The 22,197-nt window shown below is 43.2% G+C and overlaps 1 protein-coding gene across 1 annotated transcript in view; it reads left to right on the forward strand.

Annotated features, from left to right (window-relative positions):
• Positions 1-22,197, forward strand: part of CDH13 (cadherin 13) — a 1,023,676-nt gene that overhangs the window by 372,668 nt on the left and 628,811 nt on the right. The window contains exon 3 of the mRNA XM_036832418.1: positions 9,609-9,817. Within this exon, the coding sequence (XP_036688313.1) occupies positions 9,609-9,817 (209 nt within the window). The remainder of the gene's footprint in view (positions 1-9,608; positions 9,818-22,197) is intronic.

Genomic DNA, 22,197 nt, shown 5'->3' on the forward strand with positions numbered 1-22,197 from the left:
TGGTACTGCCAGAGCATCACACACAGTCAGGATCTGAATCTCAATATAGGCTCAGCCAGGACACTCTGCTACATGTCTCCAGACAGCTCCAACAACAAGATCAAATATAAGTTATAGTGGAGCAAATTTCTTTTCTCATTAACTTACCCTATAGATACTCAGAGAGGGAGACATGTGTGCACGTAATTACTAGATAAATCAAAAACTAAGGACTAAGTAAGAGACATAGGCTAGTAATATGAAATCAGAGGGAATCTGTAAATCTGAGACTTGGTGATTCTCAAAGTTGCTGAATCAGTGATTCCTGTTTCAATGATCAGGTGACTTTCAAGTCACCTTACTCAAATCTTCACATGAGTTTGGGCCATCCTTCTCAGTTTTGTTTGGGGAGTTTCAAATTTGCTTATCTACTAAATTACAGTTCTGCTATTTATTCGTTCAACAAACAGGATTGAGTATGTACTGTGTCAGGCACTGTGCCATATAAATTCCAACCTGAGATACAAATTCATAGTGATTATAACCACCATGGGATAGAAAATGCGTAGCATTTTTTCAGAAAACAACCTGCTGTGTTTTAAAAAAAAATCAGTAGCAAGAGGAAAATGTAAGACCCTGGCAGAAAAGACTAAATCCAGAGCTAGCAGCTCAGTTTTTAATGGTAGGTAGAGAAAATCCCCTGCAGGCAGATGTGGGCTCTTTTTCCAGGAGGAGCCCCTTAAGGGTTTACATGGCAAAAAATAGGTTTCTGCTGAAGATCACTTGATGGAATCATTCATTACGATGTCTTTGGCTGACATGATAGAATTGAAACTATTTTATCAAACTTGGGATTGACACATGCGATGTATTAAGACCGTTTCATGTGCATTCTGCACCTATCAAATCTACAAAGCCTTTGGAGGTGAAATCCACCGCTGGGATAATCAGTCGTGGTTAGGAACATGCCGAGAACCTTACAGAAGCTCTGTGGATGTCAGTGCTGACTCCAGGCCAAACATGGAACACAGGATATGGTTCCGTGCATTCAGCAATCAGGAGGGTACACAGAATCAAGGCTGGAGGATGTATCATACAGGGATCTGGTCCACCGTGGGTGGGACTGAACATATGTTAATGAAACCTTGATTGACTAGAAGGCTTGAGTAATGAGGGTGTTCTGAGAAACTGAAGGAAATGTTTTCTGTTTCTCTCACTTGGGCAAATCCAAAGAGCCTCTGGACTAAAGTCCTTTGAGTTCTTTCAGAGAAAGTTGGACCCTACTGAGGATGTGAAAAGCAATAAGTGATGGTCTGTATCCTGGGCAGAGTCCATGTGATGTTTCTGAACTAAGTGCTATTTCAGTTGTTAGAAAGACATGGCTTTCCATGCCCCAGCGAAGACTCTGCAGATCAATGGATATGCAGGCCCTCCATGCTAAATGGAGCAATTGAATTCTGTTTGACTAACTGAGCTATGAGTACCAGGATATGTGGTACAGTCTTAAGAGGGAGTAAACGACATACATTCTGCATTTTTTTTTTGCTTGTTTTCTTTTTTTTAACCAGCATACTGCTGAAACAGCCATTCTCTTCTGTGTGCAAGTATAGTTTGCTAGAAGTAGATCCAAGTGCGTCTGACTGTGGGAGGAATACACCTCCCAGGTTGACTGGTTCCAACCCCACACTACTACTGATCGTCACATATCCCCACACACGGGTACAAGTGGAGTCTTGGCCACCGAGACTCCACCAGGCCACCAACTCTGAGAGGCCCTAAAGTTATGTGTAGACCAGTCTCTACAAATGTGAATAATGTATTTAGGACCATTTGCCCATGTAAGATACGAGTGCATGGATCACAGACTCACCCCAAAGCACTTATAAGAATAGCACAGATTCCATATTTAGTTCATACCTATCTACATGAGCAGGCCTGCTCTATATTTTGCAGGTAAATTTAAATCCATCTGCATTGTTACAGTTTCTGGGATCATAATATGGCTTAATTTGCTTCCTCACACGTTTCTAGATGGTAAGGATTCTATGCCTTTTCCATTTCCATCCCTAAGAACCACATTCAGAAGAAAGAAATAGAAAAGCATAAAATCAAGGTCAGGAAGATTAAGCCCCTTAATTCACAAGCCAAACTTCCCATTTCAATTGTGGTTTTGTCTCCCAGCTAAAGTTTGTCTTTTTCTGACATTTGCATTAAGCCCAGAGGACATTTTGAGTGGAAACATGCTGAAAGCATAATTGAAACTCTGAGTGGTGCCATTCGCCTAATTTGCATTTTTCCCCCAGGTGGGGATTGTTTACTTCCCCCCTTTCGTCTCCTGGGGTGTTCAAAGATTATCTCGAAGAATGATGTTGTGCAATTGATTCCAATAAATCCCCATGTACAGTATATTATATGTATAATTTTTTTTCCAGAAGCTATTTTAAATGCCAGTGATAAACTATGTAAGGAAGTCCTTTGTAGGTTCAGAATAGTACAGATAGCTCCTTTTCCCCCTCAGATAGAGGTTTTCAATATTTGTTCACAAGTTTAATTGTTTATTAGAATTTTTCCTTTCAATTATCTTCATGGTGTTATTCTGAGCTACTTAGGAGGTTGTCTCTATAGAAACATCTATTTTTTTTAAAAAAAATAGACATAGACTATTCAATTTCATCCTTCGTATGTTCTTTGAACTCTGCACCCTGAAACATGCACTGGCTTGATCTCTATTTAAAAGTTTGAGAATCACTGATATTTTGATTGTGTCAACAAAGTTCATAATGTAAGACAATGCGGGCTGATCCTATCAATTGTGCCCTGTAATAGGAAATTTAAGGTGAGATTACAATCAGTGGGGAAGTAGAGTCTGTTTCCTTCAGGAGGAAGAAGAAACAAAGAGTGTTGTGACCTATTTCTGTTTTGATTAATATTAAAACACGATCGTTGACGTGGTCTAGATTTGTGCCTTTTCTAAGGTTTGTGTCTTTCTCATGACCTCATTACTCACGTTGTATATATTATTTCAAATATCAGAAGCTCTCCTAGATTATATCAGATAATCATATATAATTATATCAGAGCCCTCCTAGATTTTAAGCCTGAGTAGGGTAGAGCCAGGCATGCGTTTGTTCAAATGAGGGAGGAATATAGCCCAAGCCACCATTTCTGGAGAATGGAACACACATCATTGTGAGGGTTTTAGTGCATACATGGACAAACATATGTTTTTACTTGACTTCTTAAATTTATTTTAACATTTTTAGAAAAAACACATTTGGCACATTCATCATGAACTATAAAGATTATCTTCAAATAATTTTGTAAATGAAAATGTGAGTCAATTAAAAGAAAAATATTAAATGAATAATAGATCAGGTATGAAAGTATGGCTAGACTGTGAATCTGGAAGCTAGTTGGTTGAAGGAAGGAGCACATTTGCTTAGGCAGACCAGCCTAGACTAACTGACTTTAACCTCATTCGGCCACGCTAGGTCTCGGTTGCCAGAGGAAAAAAGTCCTCACCTCAAATGGGTAACGTGAGGATTCACTGCAATCGTGAATAGAAGATTCTCAGCACAGCGTCGCTCTTTTAGAAAAAAGAATGACTTGGATTTTTGGCCTGTTATCTTTACAAACAATCCATTTGAAGAATATTTAACATCACTTTGTGGCGTCCACTATGGGCAGGCACTGTAATTTCACTCCTTTGATGTCATTTTTCCTTCATGACTTCTCATGTGAGACAGATAGGGCTTTGCCAAGAAAAGTGGGAGGATCCAAAGATGGGCAAGTTTGGATCAGAATCATCTGCCTCACTCCTTTAGCCTCAGCAGAAATGTCTGTAGTAACCATTCCCATGGTAACCGCATAGGCCAGAACATGGGTACCTGACAAGAAGGAGGTGGAAGGACCCAGGAGGCAGGCAGAAAACCAGCTAGAAGAAGGAAGCTGTGTAGAAAAGGAAAGTGAAGCTCCTTTAATGTCCAGAATTACAGGAATAACGATGAGAATAGTTCTTATTCATGGGGCACCAGGGTCTGTCCAAAGTGCTTTATGTACCTAGGTACATATCTTGTTTAATGCTCACCGTAAGAATTATAGTACCTATGAGGGGAGGTACTGTTGTTTGTTCCTTGGTTAAAGGGACAGGTGGTTTTCCCAAGGTCTCAGGGCCACTACACATGAGCCAGGATTGGAAAACGGCTTAGAAACCTACCATTAAAACTGCTTCTTCTTAGGGCACGAGAATAGCAGTTCCTGGCATGATGGGTCCCCACCCTCTTCTCTGTGCCAGGAATCGCTGGGAAATGTGGAAACCTGGCATCTTGACAAAGAATCCATTGTCCAAGGTCCTAGTTCTTGGCCCTGGCTGCATTAGATGCATCTGGGGAGTCTTAAAGAGATACTAGTGCCTGGACCCCAGCCTAGCTATGTTAGAATCTCGGTTCGGAGTTGGGACAGGTATTGCTACTTTTTAAAAATATTCTCTAGGTGATTCTCATAGGCTTGAAAAAGGCCCACAGTCTAAAGCACTCACTCCTGAACTGGTAAAAGGTGTCTAAAATATATAAGACCCAATTATGCAACCCTAGTTACTTGATAGCACAAGTTGGGAAGAGAGCTAGCATAAATTGAGGGCCTACTGTGTGCCAGGTCCTGAATGTAGATGTGGTCTCTCAGTATGCCCTCACCTGGTACCTCTGACGACCTGGAGGGATCGGTGAGAGGCCTGAGGGGACAGGATGGGAGCAGCTGCCCTTTTTCCTCTCATTTATCATTTCTGGGAAATGGATGTGCTGAGAGCTTGAACTATAGATGCAGTCTGATCAGACTGGGACCAGGTGTCTGCCTTTTCTGGGTGTGTGGCCTTGAGCATGTTAGTCTCTCCAAGGCTCAGTCTTTTCTCCCATAATATGGAAATGATGCTTATAGATTATGCATTCTCAGTGGGGCTTTATGTCACCAAAGGGGTGACATGGGTTCTTGGGAGAGAGGCAAAAATTGTACTTTGTGTGTGTGTAGAGTACACATATACATGCAGTAAATAAACTGGTATACAGTATGTCTATGACATTGACAATTCATGAGAATGGTGGCAATTAGACAAAAACATCTAAAAACGCTCCTGGGTCAGGGGAGATAATGAAAAAAAGTTGGGAAATGCTGCTATAGATTAGAATTGCTATGAGGCTAAAAGGAGAGACTGAATGTACAGTCTTGGGCACAGAGCCTGGCACTCAGATGCCACTCAGTAAATAACAAGTTACTGTTCTTTGTCAAAACTTCATTCAACACTCACACACCGATCCCAACTATGCTTAGTGGCTATGCGAAGCTTAATTGGGATTATGAGGGAAGATAAGGCACCACCCCTGACTTCCACCAGTGAGCTAAGTCAAAGCTAAGCACAGGGGCTTCCCTGGTGGCGCAGTGGTTGAGAGTCTGCCTGCCAATGCAGGGGACACGGGTTCGAGCCCTGGTCTGGGAAGATCCCACGTGCCGCGGAGCAACTGGACCCGTGAGCCACAACTACTGAGCCTGCGCGTCTGGAGCCTGTGCTCCGCAACAAGAGAGGCCGCGATAGTGAGAGGCCCGCGCACCGCGATGAAGAGTGGCCCCCACTCGCCGCAGCTGGAGAAAGCCCTCGCACAGAAACGAAGACCCAACACAACCATAAATAAATAAATTAATTAATTAAATAAAAAAAAAAAAAAAAAAAGCTAAGCACAGGAGGCTAAGTGCTGTCATGAATGGATGCACACAGAGCCTGGGGAAGTAAGGGGAGACCATGGCTGAGTTCTTCATTTCCTACCTGGCTCCACTGCTGGACTCAACCAAGACAAGAGGTGATGAGGGGCCTTCCTTCTCAGTTCCCAGCCTTGCCTGCAGTATCTTCTGCGCCCAGTATGGAAGAGGGACCCCTGCTCCACCACCACTAGGGCATCATTTAGCCCCGAGAGAGTAATTAAGTGGAATTGTTATTGATGGCCTCCTGTATGGAAAAGCTTTCTGTTCATTGCTGGAGATGAATAAAAGAATAAGATCCAATTTCTGCCCTTGGTTCTGATGGGGAAAACAGATACATAGAGTGGACCTGTTGATATGATATGATATAAAATTCACTATGTACAGGAAACGCTGGCAACACAAAGAGGATATTTGGAGAAGTGACCCAAGCTGACTCTCCAAGAATGATAGAGTTAGTGATGAGGTAATGATAGAGTTAACAGGGTGAAGAAGCTGGGAAGTATTTACCTTCTGCACAGAGGGAGCAATACAATCCACCGAAGGGGTAGGAGAGTAGCATAGCTGTCGGGAGGTGCGGAAGTGGGTAACGTGGGAGACACAGAGTGAAGATGGATGCCAGTGGGGGGCCAGTGGACAGCTTGGACAGGGAGGGCCTTGAGTGTTGAGCTTTATTTTGCGTGGGGAGCCAGAACTGTATGAGACTCAAGAGGAGGGAAGTCGGTTCTACAGTTGTGATGGACGGGTCCAAATTTCCTTCAAGAAATACGTCTTTATGTGGCCTTCCAGACCCCACATTTCCTGGACCAGCTTCTCTCTTCTTTGCTTTCTCCCTTGCTCTCTGTGCCCATCTCGCTGGCTTATTTGCAGCTCCCTGAATGCCCCAGGGCCATTCCACATGTTGTGCTTCTGTCTGCCTGTAATAAGTCCCCTATTAATGTCCATCCCCACCCCTCCACCCTCACACTAGACTTCAAGCTAGGGACTGTGTCCATCTTTGTTCAACATTATAACCCCAACATCTGGCATAACCTGGGCTCAGGAAATATTTGTGGAAGGAAGGAAGGAAAGAGAAAAGACAGGAAGGAAGGGAAGAAGGAAGGACTTTACCTGTGAAACTAGAACCCCTACAGAGTCTTTCTATTCTGGGAAGATAATTATTGTGGTGATAATAACCATATTAGCCTTTGTATGCCTTCCCTAGCCTCCATCCCTTCCCAGCTGAGACTGTCTTCATTGATCCTGCCCAGGGACTAAGGCCAGAACCAGCCTCCTGGCAAAATAGACAACAAGTTCCCAAGCGGGCCCTGTCATCTGAGCAGTGTGCCTTCAGTGGGTTGATACTAACTGATGGTGACAGTGAAAGCAACCGCCATGTCTCTCCTTCGTAGTTCACTTCCAAAACCTGGACCCAGCCACGCCCAATCGCTCCTAGCTACGAAGATGGTCAGAGGAAGTGAACAAGTGTCTGAGAACTGCAGACTCCCAAGAGATCCCATGTGTGTACACTACAGAGAAGCCCCTAGAGCTGACTTGGCAGCCAGGAAAGGCGCTGGAGCCCTGACACAGAGGGACCTCGAGGTGGCACTGGCACCCTGTGAAGTGCTTCCGGGCTGGGCGGGAATGTGGGAGCAGGACTGAGCTGGGGACGCACGTCATTATATGCAGGTTCTGCTGGGATTTCAGGAGGGGAGTGTTTTACAACAGGGCTTTGTCTTTACTGAGATCAGGTAGTGGTGAAAAGCAGACAGACCAGGGTTCAAATCTTGGTTTTATGATTTACAGACTGCGTGCTGGGCACCTCCTTCGCCCTCTCAGAAGCCTCAGTTACTTTATCTACAGACTGTGGAGGGAGGGGGTCAAAACTGTTGTAAAGATTAAATAAGGTCATGTACGTAAAATGCTTAGCACTGAGTCTCATGTGTAGAAAGTGTTCAATTCACATTAGCCATTATAATGATCAGCTAAAATGGTTATTATCACCATAAGAATTATGGTCCCAGAATAGAAAGATCAGCTTAATTCAGCAGACAATTATATGGCTTTAACAGTGTACTTGGACCCAGGTAGATATTGTCACTAAAAGACACACAAGAAGGTTCCTGGTAGTAATATTTTAAGAACCCCAAACTGGAAATAGCCCATATGCCCATCAACAGTAGAGTACATAAATAGACGCAGTATGGCCACATAATGGAATTCTATACACTGACGAGGATAAACTGTGCTACTTGCAGCCACTTGGATGAATCTTACAAACATAATGTTGAGTGAAAGAGGCAGACACAAATGAGCACCCACTCTACGATTCCATTTGCATGAAGTGCAAGTACAAATGAAACTAATCTATGGTATTAGAAGTTAGGATAGTGTAGCCTTTGGGGAGGAGGGTAGGGATTTTACTCAGGGAGGGGGAGGAAGGGGGGGCTGGTAATATTTTGTGTCTAGGGCTGGGCACTGGGTACACGGATGTGCCCACTTTGTGAAAAATTCATTGAGCTGTACGTTCTGATTGATGTGCTCTTCTGTATCTGTGTTATGCTCCAATTAAAGGTTTAGTAAACGAACAAACGAGCCTGTTTAGCAGAGAGCTAAGAAAACAAAAGTGGGGGTGGGGAAGAAAGCAGGTAATACAATTCCACGCTTACCCCCAGGGTCCGCAGAGTTTACAGAGGAAGGCAGACGGGCACACACACGTACATACAATCAGTGGTGATACCTGTAGTAACAGAGTCGTGCACTAAGTAAAGATGCACTGCAGAGGGAAGCGTGATAGATCAGCTGTCACAGCTGCTGCTCATGGTAACGGCCCCGAGCTCCATGCGGTTCCGCCAGGACGGCTGCTTCTCGGACACAACCTAGCCATGCAGCTGTAGGAAGTGCCCTCACATCTATCCAGCCACTGTCCTAATCTGGGCCAGGCATCATGGGTATGACACCAAACTAACAGTTTTCTTGGCTTCTCTTCTTGCCCTTCTCCAAACCGCTCTCTAGAACCCAGAGCTACTAAATTAGAATCTTTGGACTGGGTGCTCAGTACTTAAAAAACAAATCTCCCATGTGATTCCGATACACCCCAGCCCTGTGGGAAGCACTGATCTACCCTGGAACCAGAACACACTCCTGACCTTGACCCTCTCCACACTAAAAATAGTTCAGGGCTATGGACCAGAACACACACCTGACCTTGACCCTGTCCACACTAAAAATAGTTCAGGGCTATGAGGCAGCCTCCTAACTTAGCGGCATTTCCTAATTTGTATCTAAAGGACATGTTCAGCTTCATTTCCAGCCTCTCCACCTCCCCATCCCTGCATCATTTCAAGTCCACCTCTGATCCCAGTGCAGTGAGTTAGTTCTCTTTCTCTGAGTCTGTTTTGTTACTTCACCACCTCCATGCCTTTGAGTAACCTAGAACCCCAATACCCTCTTAGGGGCCTTCTAATTTCCCATTCATCTTCAAGACCCAGCTCAAATATCGTGTCTATGAAGCTGTCCCTCAAGGCTCCTGAGCTCTCTGCTTCTGCCACAGCACCTCATACAGAAGGGAGGAGATTGTGTCCTCAAACATCACTCCACCATATCTGACTGTACGCTTAACTCACTACACTCCAGGGCAGGGAAGAGGTTCTCTTTGTGCATCAAAGGGCTTTGCACCTGCCTGGGCCATGGGAGGTGATTAAGGACGATTCTTGATTGAGTGAGGTCCTTCAGCACAGTCAAAGCCATATGGCTACAAGAGGGTGCTGTGGGATAAGGGGCAGCATTCGTGGATCTGGAATGCAGAGTGGTAATCCACATTTAATGGTCAAAGATAGCTCCAGGACTGAGCTGCCCAACCTACTCACACTCCTGTTTCTGTTCATGTGTTTTGTTTTTGCCAGTGACCTTCAGTGACTGTAAGGGAAATGACAAGCTACACTATGAGGTCTCAAGCCCATACTTCAAGGTGAACAATGATGGCAGCTTAGTCGCCCTGAGAAACATAACTGCAGTGGGCAAGACTCTATTCGTCCACGCCCGGACTCCCCATGCGGAAGACATGGCAGAACTCGTGATTGTCGGAGGGAAAGACATCCGGGGCTCCTTGCAGGTAATATAACTGCTTGGGATAAGTTGGGTCCAAGGAGGAACATTGCGGTCTGTATGTCTTTTGGGGAAAATGGGTCTTTGGTTTATTATTGGTCAAGATTCTTTTGTTGTTTACAAATGATAGAAACCTAACTCAAAAAACAGTGTGGCCGGGGGAATTTTTGGGGTCATGTGACAAATATTTCAGGGATAGCTTTGCCTGCTAGCATGGCTATGTATCCGTGCCCAGATGACGGCATCAGCTTTGGTCTTATCCATCTGTGGTTCCATTTTCCTTCTACTGTCTTTACTCTTAGACAGTCCCAACCATCCCTGCTTCCCTGTGTGGAGGTCTCAGCAGCTCCACTTCATTTTCTCAGTCTGATGTCACCTGAGAGAGCATCTCTTCCTGATACTGCCAACCCAAGCTTGAAACCGAATCTCATTGGCTCTCCTTAGAGCGTGTGTCCATCCCTGAGCCAGTTACTGTGTCCATTTGGTCCTGAGGCTCTGGTTGGCTAAGTCTGGGTCACATGCCTTGCCCCCAAACGAGGGTAGACTCAGCCCCACCTAAAGTATATAGACTGAGAGTGAAAAAAAGGGTCGTTAGTTACTCAAAGTAAGTTAGGATGCTGTCATCTAAGGAAGGGAAATGGATGTTGGGCAGGCAAGAACCAGAGTCGCCCACTGGAGTTGTATATGAGGCAACCATGGCATATGGCGCTGCCCCTTTGCCATGCACTGGTGCCCATTCCTTTCCACATGCATATGTATGCAGATCTCTGCCCCTGCACACATGTGACTTTAGGAATGCCACAAAGTGCCCTTCAGGCTTCCTGATTGCGTCATCCAGAAACATTTGGTACAATGGACTTACCTACTCCTGCTTCACCAGGAGTTCAGAGACTCTGTGGCTTCTCGATTATAGAAAGGGAAGACACACAGCAAGACCCAGGCAAAATAATAACAATAATAATGGCATGTCCCCAGCTTGGTGCGGCTAGCCTTTTCCTACATGCTGCTGGCCTGCTCTTACCCAGTTTTTTAAAGCCTGTGATTCCCACTGCCTTCCTCCATCTGCCACGCTCCCCATAACCCTGCTTTATCTGCTAATTTTGTTCAGTGGTGGAGTGAACACCGATTCCACAGCTGGGGAGCAGAGACAGTACAAATGACAATGTGAGTGTTGCTTTCCTGCCAATGCTGTCTGTGTGATCTTGAAAGAATCATATATCTGCAGACTAGAGGGGTTAAACAGTCTTCAATGGCAAATAAGTGGCATGTGTGCTGCCCCACTCTGTCACCATATACGTGGCAGATATTGCTAATCACCCCTGGCTTGACCTGAGTATCTCTCCCAATACAATGCTTCTGGAAGCTACTATCCATTGGTCATTTAGAGATGTTTCTACGGCTGGAATATATTTGCCATCTCTGGACTGGACAAGCTCCATAATTCCCCTTCATATCTGTGAATCTGAGTTAAGGGTAGGTAGCAAGCTACAAATGAATCCACAGTGTGCCACTGATGTTTTCAAAAGAAAATAGGATCTTGGTGAATACATACCAGTGTGGAAATCCATTGGCACCACAAAAGCGAGCTTATCTCTCACTTAGCCGTGGTCATTTTCACAGCATCTCACTAACTCGTGATATAAATGACTTCCAAATATCTAAAGCAACAAAACTGCCAGAATGTGCAGCACGAAGTGCTTCTTGGGAACAAGTAAATGGCTCAGAGATTCACAGAAGGGGGTTCACATGCAGGATGGGATGTATTTAGATGAATATTGTTCATCGTGATTGACAGCTCGTCTTTAAATCTGGAACAGACAGTGTCATAGTATTGAGCTCAAAGCAGAGCAGAGGGATTGGAGGCACTTCTTAGGACAAAACTTCGCTTTCATGGGCTTGGAGACCCAGGATCATTACCAAGAGACTCTGTCTTGAAGAGCTGGTCTCTTGAGTTCTAGAAAGACACCCTTCTGGAGGCAAAGCTCCTTGGAGCCCCGGCTGTTTCTCATTTGTCTCTTTCTGAACACACCGTCCACATAGCTTGGCTGCAATCGTTTGCTTCTTATAAAGCACAGTGGAGGCTGCTGTCCTGGTCAGTTGGCCAGGCTCCAGCTGAACGGGGCATTCATCTCCTGCCTCCAGTAATTCTGTGAGGTTTGAAAATCGGCCTTGTGAAGTTGCCCAGATGTGTCCATAATACAAAAAGTCCAAAAAAAGAAAAGGCTAGGAAAACAAAATAGCTAGCCAGAGAATCCCTCTAAGGAAAGCACAGTCCTTAATGGATGCCCAGTTGGTATTTTTGAAGCCCTACTCTGTGTGGCAAAGTGGGCCAGCTGCTAGAGAAGGAAAGCAATAAGTACACTAGTCAGCTCAGCTCCTGGATGGGGAGAGAAAGTGAACGTGTATGTTGATTAAGTACCAAGTAGGGAGGCAGTGGTGAAGGCTGCTCTGTGCCTTTAGGGAAGCGAGAGGGCAGGGGAGGTGGGGCTGGTAACGACAGCCAATGCGTGCATGGCGCTTACTGTGTGCCAGGTGCTGCACTACGGGCCACAGAGGCTGACTCATCTAATCTCCCCACCACCGATGAGGCACATGCTCCTGTTCCCATTTTACAAACTGGGGTAAACCGAGGCACAAAGAGGTGAGTGAGAGCCTGTATTGTTTAGCGGGACTCTCGTAAGTGTGTGCATCTCAGGGTATGCTTTAATGGGCGTTATTTCTAACCCTCACAACCCCCTGTGAGGCTGCTGATGGCAGCCCTTCCTACAGATATGAGAACTTGGCCAAGATCTCCTAGCTTGAAACTGGCAGAAATGAGACTGAGATTCTGGCCTCTCCACCCGTTCTCCTTCCTGCCACCAGAAGACTGTGCCCCTTGGGTGGCTACCCATGGGTCCAAACGTGAGGGCATGAGTTAGAGCAATACAGTAGCGATGGAGGGGAACAACCAGTGGAAGGTGTGGTTTGAAGGAAGAAAGAGCCAAGATTCAGCGTCCTAATGATTCCAAATTGTCTAGCCTAGGAGGATGGAGATGGATTGGACCAGTCAGGGAATTGTGGTTGGGAAAGGTGAATAGTCCAGCTTCGATGCGTTGAGTTGGTGGCTCCTGGGGACATCTTGATAGAGACAGGGATGGATATCTGGGTAAACATCTGGGGGAAAAGCAGCATAGTGGTGGGGCTTTGGCTTTGGTGTCAAACTTAAGCAGGTTCAAATTTCTGCTCCACCACTTATGATTACGTGACCTTGGGCAAGCCACTCATCTCCCTGCACTTCAACATCCTCATCTACGAAGCAGGGATAAGAATAGAGCCTCTATCACAGAATCATTCCATTGGGCTCAGCACCAGACACCAGGTGACATGTCCCATCAATGGCATTATTTTAGAACCTCTCGAGAAAGGATAAGGAACCATGGGCTAAATGTCCTCTCTGAGGCCATGACACAGAAACCAGAGATTAGAGGTAGAAGAAGAAAGTGAGGCCAAAGAGAGAAACAAGGGCACTGGGGCACCCAGCACAATCAAAACAGGAGAGATGTCACAGTGGCTGGTTTCACATCACTATGTTTGGGAAGGAAGGATTCTCTAAGAAAAATGTAACCCCAGTGAAGCCCAATTCAGCTGCAGTAACTGGAGCCCAGCAATTCTTTAATAAAAGGATGTGCCTCTCTTACCTTACCTGCTCCCTGCGACCCCATTTCACGGGAAAGCCTGTAGCCCAAATCTGTGAAGTCTGATTGTTAATGGTTTAATTATAGACGCTCAAGCTATTGCTGCCTTTTTAATGGGTTACCCAGAAGCTAGTACCTGCCTGGTCCGTGTAAGATCATCTTAGATCTGCACGGGTGGAGGAGCAGTTGAATCCCCTGTCTTTGGACAGACGAGGGGGGATGGTTAAGGAGGGGGCCGAGGTTAACCATGTGTGCACAAAGGTGTTTTCTAGCCTGTGGAATGTGATCCTGAACTTGACTCACAGAAGTATGTCTGGACAGGGCTGTGGCTTGCCCCCACCAGATCTGCTGTCCCTCACTGCCTGGCAATGGTGAACATGAAGACAGGAGAGCATTTGCTTTTATTTACTTACTTATTAATTGGCTAGTTATTTTTACCTTGAATATAGAACTCCAGAGGTTTACATGGAAAAGCTCTGTGTTTCATTCCTTTTGCATCTTGGATAGAGATGTCTTTACCTGCTGTGTAAATGGGACTCATCAACCTCATCTACACGTTTCAAGCCTGGGGAAAAAATATGCCACTTATTTATTTATTTCTAACTTAAGAATTTGTAGCTTCCATAACTGTAGATTATGGCACCGAATTCTGACGTCAAATAAGAACTCAGTAAAGTCAGGCTGGGAAGTAAGAACATCACAGAGCTCGCAGGAATTTATTTTGAATTGAGTTTGGGAGCTAAAGAGACTGTACCTACCAGCTACATTTTGAAATGTGGGAGTTCACGCTCTAAGCAACTGTAGAATTTAGACACCTGTGACCCAGGCAGCTGGGTCTCATGAGCAAAGCAGGAGACATGCATGTAGCAGAAGGGAGAGTTGTGGAGGCCCACAGGCTACAGGCTTGAATCAGGCTTCCCTGCCCCCAGACTGGGGTTATCAGTGCAAATCTGATCCCATCACTCCTCTGCCTAATGGGCCCTTACTTCCTCATCAGGCTGTTTGGCCCTTGGGATGAATTCTGAAGTCTTTTTTTTTTTTTTTTTTTACTGAAATGAATAGCCCAGTTTGCTTTTTTTTTTTTAAAGAAATTCACGTTCTTTTATTTATTTATTTATAACTGTGTTGAGTCTTCGTTTCTGTGTGAGGGCTTTCTCTAGTTGCGGCAAGTGGGGACCACTCTTCATCGCGGTGCGCGGGCCTCTCACCATCGCGGCCTCTCTTGTTGCGGAGCACAGGCTCCAGACGCGCAGGCTCAGTAATTGTGGCTCACGGGCCCAGTTGCTCCGTGGCATGTGGGATCTTCCCAGACCAGGGCTCGAACCCGTGTCCCCTGCATTGGCAGGCAGATTCTCAACCACTGCGCCACCAGGGAAGCCCTCTGAAGTCTTTATATGTGTGTGAAAAGGTCCTTTGCAGTCTAGCCTGATTCCTTTTCACTTCTAAGTGGCTTGACCTGCTGAAATGTTACTCCCTCCAAGAGCCTTCCCTGGTACCCGTTCCAAAGGAGGGTCTCCCCTGCTAGTCTCACTTCTAGCACCTGTTCTATTCCTTCCTGGCCTTCTTCTCAGTTGGTAATTAAGCATTTACTTCCTTATTTAGATGTTTAAAGTGTGGCTCCCTGATGAGACTATAAGCTCCCTGAAGGCAGGAATATAGTCTGTTTGCTTTCTACTTCCCTCTCTCACTCCCTGCTTTCCTTCCTTTCTTCCTGGTGTGTCCACTGCTCTATCTTCAGCACCTGGCACAGTGCTGGCATATAGTTGGTGTTCAGTAAATGTCTTTTGAATAAATGCATGAGTAGATTGAGTCCCTCCTTTCATACCACTCCCTGCATTGAACTCTGCCCCCACCCCCCAATACCAAACCACATGTGGTTTCTTGAACTGGCCGAGCTCTCCCTCCCATTCATGCTGGCCATTCCTCTGTCTGGATTATGCCCTCTTCGCCATGGCCCCAGCTGCCCCATGGCCAGCACCAATTGACAGGGCTAACTCTTTTGAAACTTCTGGACCTGCCAAGATTTCCCTTCTTCAGGGACACCTCTCTGACTGTCCCCTGGCTGGTTAAGTGATTTTTCCTCCATGCTTCTCAGAGAGCCCTGCCTGGCTGGCCCCCATCATAGCCTTAAACTTTAACCATCTCATTTTTCTGTGTTTGTTTTCGTCTCGATTCTGAGCTCTGGAACTCAGGGCCCTGGCTACCATGCAGGAAGGCTGAGAACACTGCCCTGGAGCTGGATGCCTTGGCATGATTCCCAGTGCCACGCTTGCCACCTCTGCTCCAGTTCCCTCAGACGTAGAATAGGCTCATGATAGTATCAGCTTCACAGAGATGTCACAAGGATTAAATGAGTAAATGTATGCGAAGTATTTAGAACAGTGCCGAGCACAAAGTAGGGGCCACGAAAAAGCCAGTTATTCCTCCTCCTCGTATCATTAGAGTCAGACTGTGATACATGCACAGTGAGTGAACTGGGCGAATTCAGACAACCCAATCCTTCCTCCCTTCCAATAAGACCAAATTCTGTCACTTATACAACCTAGAGAATTCAAGATTATGCGTGAACTTACGTGAAACACTGACTAAACTTCCAAGAGAGGATTCTTTATTCCTATGGGTTCACTTAACAAACATCAAAAGACTTGCAGTATGTAGAAGTTAATTACAAACAATTTACACTTCTTAACTGGAAGTCAGTGCATGGTATTCTCAGGAAAGGGAAACTGGTCTCTTAATCAAGTTGCTTAAATTAAATGCAAAAAAAAAAAATTATTTTCCCCCCTTTTTGGCCATTTTAAAAATTCCTGAAAAAAAATAAGATGAACAGAGAAAGTTATGACAGAAATTGAAAAGGCAAAATTTAAGGCTTGTTTACCTTGTTTGATCATTACCACTATAAACATGCAATTTAAAAGACATAAGTTTGGCTCCTAATCCAGTTCCAAGAATCGTGATGGAAATAGTTCCAAAAAAATAAAATAAAAGGAGCAATTAGAGGAAGGAACAACTTAGGAGAAACCATTGATTTTATTTTTAATATTTAAAATAAAATATATCATCAACTGATCAGAAGCCAATATTAGTATTGCTGTTAATTATGTATCTTGATCCTCAGGGGGATTATACCTTTTAAATCCACTGCTTTGCAGAATCTTAAGGTTCCATTTGTTAAGTACCTCTTGGAACGGTAAATCTAGAAGCTCAAAAGCAGCGGCTGAGTGCCCCTCTGTTCCTGCATATGTGTGTGCTCTGGGACATTTAGCTGAATTGTTGTGGATGATATTAATTAAGCGGGACCTGGAATGACTCCAAACTGGGATTTAATCAAACATTTAGTACTTATTAGTCATGTGGCACTGAAAAGTCACCTAACTCCTTTGAGGTTTGGTTTTCTCATCTGTACAGTGTTACCCTGGCCTTGCTTATATACCATAACGGGGTACATGAAATTGAAAAAATATGTATTGTACCTAACCCAGTGCTAACAGAGGATTCTCAATCACGAATTGTTTATTCTTCACTGAAGTACCCAGTTGCTGTCACTTATGCATATTTTTTTCCATTTTTCCTAATCTCACACATTCTAGACAAAAATATTTTTGCACTTTCGTTATTGAGATAAACTCCAGTTTTTATCATCCCTGAGCCAACCATTTGAATCTTCTCTGTTCTGGCCACTATACCATCTAACTCCCAAAGTGCCTGTCACACCGCATCCATGTGACTTGACTTCATTTGTTTAAAGCATCTCTGAGAATGAGAGCAAGCAGCTTATGGTAAAATTAATAGCCTTGTCTCCAGATCTTATCACATTGACTGGGAGCAGCTTGGAGTCTGTCAAGCTGGTCAGTGGTATCGATCTTGCTCCCATGAAATGCGTTTTATAACCGCCATGGTGGAGAACCAATCTGTGCATTTACTGTGGCCATAAAGAAATGAAGAGTTAAAGCTGTAGATACGTAATATGCTCTAATTTAACAAGAGTGATAACTTCAAAAACCTGCAGAGGACCACTGTTCATGGCAAATGCCTCCCCAGTTACTATTAAGGAAAATTAGTATCCATTTAACTGTCACCCAAATTGGGGAAAATATATAGCTCCGAAATTATATTGGTACAGATCCAAGAATTGGGCCTAGAACAGGGTATTAGGCTGTTACATTTTGACACACAACTAAATTGTTATGTTTATGATTCTTAGCTCCAGAATACTATTCAAATATAGATAAGAGACATCCTTCAACTCATTAATTTAAGTAGATAACAGATTGCTTTGTGGATCAGAATCTAAGAAAACTATATTCTGAAGATTAATTTTAATTGAAATGCTTGGGGAAAAAATAACTGATCTCATAGAAAGTCTAGATAACTAAAAGTAGCTTCTTTTTGGCTTGTGAAGACAAGATTTTATGCTGTACAGAAGTGTGGGCCAATAGAAAAGCAATGTGAGCCACATATGTAATTTTAGGTTTCCTTTTCGTAACATTAGAAAAAGAAACAGATGAAATTAATTTTAATAGTATATATTAAACCAGGCACTTCCCTGGTGGTCCAGTGGGTAAGACTCCCTGCTCCCAATGCAGGGGACCTGGGTTCGATCCCTGGTCGGGGAACTAGATCCCACATGCATGCTGCAACTAAGAGTCTACATGCCTCAACTAAGAAGCCTGCATGCCACAACTAAGAAGCCCACATGCTGAAACAAAGATCCTGCATGCCGCAGCTAAGACACGGTACAGCCAAAATAAATAAATAAATAAATAAAATAAATAAAGCTAATAAAAAATAGTATATATTAAACCATATATAGTATATATTTAACATATATATTTAACCATAAATATACCCAATGTATATATTGTATATTTTATATATACACACACACATACACACACCCAATATATGCATATTAGGTTAAATTTCATAGATGTAGTTATAGATATTCTCTATATAGATATATCTCTATATCTATTTCTGTATATCTATATAGATACTCTCCATATCTATATAGATATATCTCTCTCTATATATCTCTATCTCTCTACATATACATATATACATATAGAGATATATCTAAATAGATATGGAGAGTATCTTTGAAGTGTGTGTGTGTATATATATTATATATATATATATATAGGTAAATAAATTTATCCCAGTATATATAAAACCTAAAACATAATTTATCTAAGATATATCAATAAGTAATCAGGTGAACATTATTAATAATTTTTTACATTCTTTTTATACTGAATCTTTGAAATGCAGTATGTATTTACACTTACAACACATCTCATTGTAGATTAGCTGGATTTTAAGTGCTTAATAGCCACAAGTAGAAATTGGCTATCAGTTAGACAGGGCTGCCATGGAACTCTGCTGGAATATTCATAAATTTTGAAAGAGAAATGGAAAGAGTCATTCACTGGGGGCCTACTACATGTCAGGACATTGTCTTAGATGTTCTCACACATACGTCTGTTTTTCTGATCCTCATAGCCAGCCTGTGCCATTGGTAATCTGGTTCCTACTTTGCCGATGCAGAAGTAGCCCAGGTTCAGAGATGCTGAGTGACTTAGCCAATGTCATCATTCTGTCAGCAAGTGGCAGAATTGGGAATTGGGCCTGGGCCTTCTGATTCTATGTAGTCCCTGCTATTTTAGTAATACTGACATTTACAACAGAACTAGTGCTTTTCTATTCTACTATAAAGACTATGAAATGACATAGGAAAATTAAAACGTGGTTAGAAAATAAAAAATGAATGCAGAGCTGAGCAAAAACTCCTAAAGAAATTTTAGGTAGGTGGACAAGTCCTGTTATCACAACACTTTTAAAAACTCTCATCATGAATAGAGTCTTCGGAGAAAGAACCTCATGGAAACAGCACAAGGTTTCTAAATACAAATGTCCCTTAGGCCCTGAGTTCCTTTATTTCAGACCTTATCTCATTCATCTTCATAGTCCTAGAGTCTAGTGAAAATGTATTACATTTATACTTTTTAAGTTATAATTTAAAATTTTATTTTAGTATTTATTATATGGATTTGATCCTCACAACAACACCTTGAAACAGATGGTGCTATTCTTGTTTTATGAGTCAAGAAACTGAGACTCAAAGAAGTCAAGAGGTTGGTCAGTCTCAGGTGGTAGAGCAGGTCAAGTGGCACCTCAGCATTCAAACTGACAGTGATTCCCTAGGCCCAGTGTTCTATCCACAGCTAGCTTTCCAACAGCTGCTTGGGGCTTTTCAAGTAAAAGGAATATAGAATCATCAGAGAGAAATTTTCACCTAGTATTTTTGATGGGATAAGATAATGTGATAGAATGCATATTTTTCTAGGCTCTCTGATATACTTCTAACCCCCTATCTTTTATTATTACCATAAATGAAATACAAGTGAATTCTAAGTGTAAGTATTGAGGTGGTAACCTGTTTTTTAAACTTGCCTCTTATCTGGCACATGGAAATTAGATACCTGATCACCATGGTCTTTGCCAGTTGGCACGGCTGCTCTTATTGGAGATGAAATGACGTAGGAAAATTTCAAACTGATTAGAAATTTTAAAAATCATATAAATCTGAGAGAGAATTCTAAGGAAATTTTTGGTAGTTGGAGCCCTGTGTTGTCATGACACTTTTTAAAAACTTTCCTCATGAATAAAACCTTTGGAAGTAGAACCACTTGGAAACAGCACAAGATTTTCAAATGTAAATGTCTCCTAGGCCACCCTGTAAAAGTCTGGTTCTCAATTCTGATTGAAAGAACAAACAAAAAAATTTCAATGATAAGAGGGCACAGTTGTTGATTACAGACCATGGACTGTCTCTATTTAGTTTTTTGGTCTCAATATTCGAAAACTCGGTAACAAAGGAACATTGAGAGGATGTACCACTTACTCAGTCTCCCTCCACCAAGCACATGGGTTAATTAAATTACATGTTCTTCACCCAGACTTTTAAGGAAGAAGCCTGAGCATCTGGAGAAAATAAAGCAAAGAAGAGCATTATGGCTCCAGCCAACCATATCCTCTATCTGCCCACGCAGGTTTCTGTGAGCCGGGCTTGATTTGTGGCAAATGACGGGGTGGCAGCTCCTCTTGGGCCACACTTTGATGCTGTTTGATCCTCAACTCAATTGCTTGTTCAGACAAAGCCAAGTCTAGTCTCAAACTATCACACAGACAAACAGGAATGAGCCTCTGGCCAGGGCCCAACCTCATCAGGCTTATTTTGTCTTTTTTCTGCTCCTGTTAACAGAAGCAGAAACCCTCGAGTCCTACGTTCTAGGGATGCTACTTAAAAATACTAACAGTAATAATAATACAGTAAGTCCCCTATGTATGAACGAGTTCCATTCCAAAAGTGCATTCGTAAGTCCAATTTGTTCCTAAGTCCAACAAAGTTAGCCCAGGTACCCAACTAACACAATCGGCTATATAGTACTGTACTGTAATAGGTTTATAATACTTTTCACACAAATAATACTTAAAAAACAAACACAAAAAATAAAACATTTTTAATCTTACAGTGCAGTACCTTGAAAAGTACAATAGTACAGTACAACAGCTGGCATACAGGGGCTGGTATCAAGCGCACAGGCAAGAAGAGTTATTCACTGGAGGAGGGAAGGAGGTGGAAGATGGTAGAGCTGAAGGATCGTCAGCAAAAGGAGACAAAGGGCAAGCTGCAATTTCACTCATACCTGATGTTGATGACACAGGTTCTGGTTCCTTGCTGGATTCAATTCTATCTACCCTCTTGAAAAAACGATCCAGTGATGTCTGGGTAGTAGCTCTCATCCTCCATGAGCCTAGAGCCCGAGCTCTGCAACAAGAGAAGCCACCACGATGAGAAGCCCGCGCATCACAACGAAGAGTAGCCCCCACTCACGACAACTAGAGAAAGCCCGTGCGCAGCAATGAAGACCCAACGCAGCCAAAAATAAATTTTAAAAAAAGATACTATACTACTGTACTCTATACAGTACTGTACAGTAAAGTACACAAAAGCACAACCACTTGTAGAGGATGCACACACGTGACAATGTATGCCAGACACGTGAACTAACACGTGACTGGACACGCACAAGCGCGTTCACATCTTTGAAAGTTCGTAACTTGAAGCTTCATGTGTAGGGAACTTACTGTAACAACAACAACAAGAGTGCCTACATCCTAGTGGGGTCCACAACAGAACCACGCTTTGCTGAATTGCTTCTTTCTTATAAGGCCAGAAGTATCAACAATCAAAAAGCAAATACTGTGGGTACGTGGGCATCAAAATATGATTTTTTTTAACAGAAAATAGATTTTGTTAACACTTGCTCTTCTTTATCATGCAAAGAGAGAGAAATTATCGAAAAAGTACTTTAAATAATATCCCATATACAATTTCAGAATATGACTTATCAATAGACTTAGATATAGGCAGAGAAATTTCAAATGCTAACAAAGATGACCTCTTACTGCTCTTGGCAATTCCCAATCTCCAAATACTGGTGAACGTAGCCAGTTGGAGAGACCTTTAGGTGGAGAAAGAGTTTCCCTAAGGGATGGAGAAATACAAATATTCAAGGGCTACTCAAGGCCAATAGGACTCAAAAAATGTGAGACTGCCGTCCAGGCAACAGTTCAAAAATATCCTTCTTGATTAGAGGCAGCCTTCAGTTGGCCTGAGTGTATTGCTCTAACTCCATTGACCCCAATG

This window comes from Balaenoptera musculus, chromosome 19 (genome assembly GCF_009873245.2).
Source record: "Balaenoptera musculus isolate JJ_BM4_2016_0621 chromosome 19, mBalMus1.pri.v3, whole genome shotgun sequence".
NCBI classification, from domain to species: Eukaryota; Metazoa; Chordata; class Mammalia; order Artiodactyla; family Balaenopteridae; genus Balaenoptera; species Balaenoptera musculus.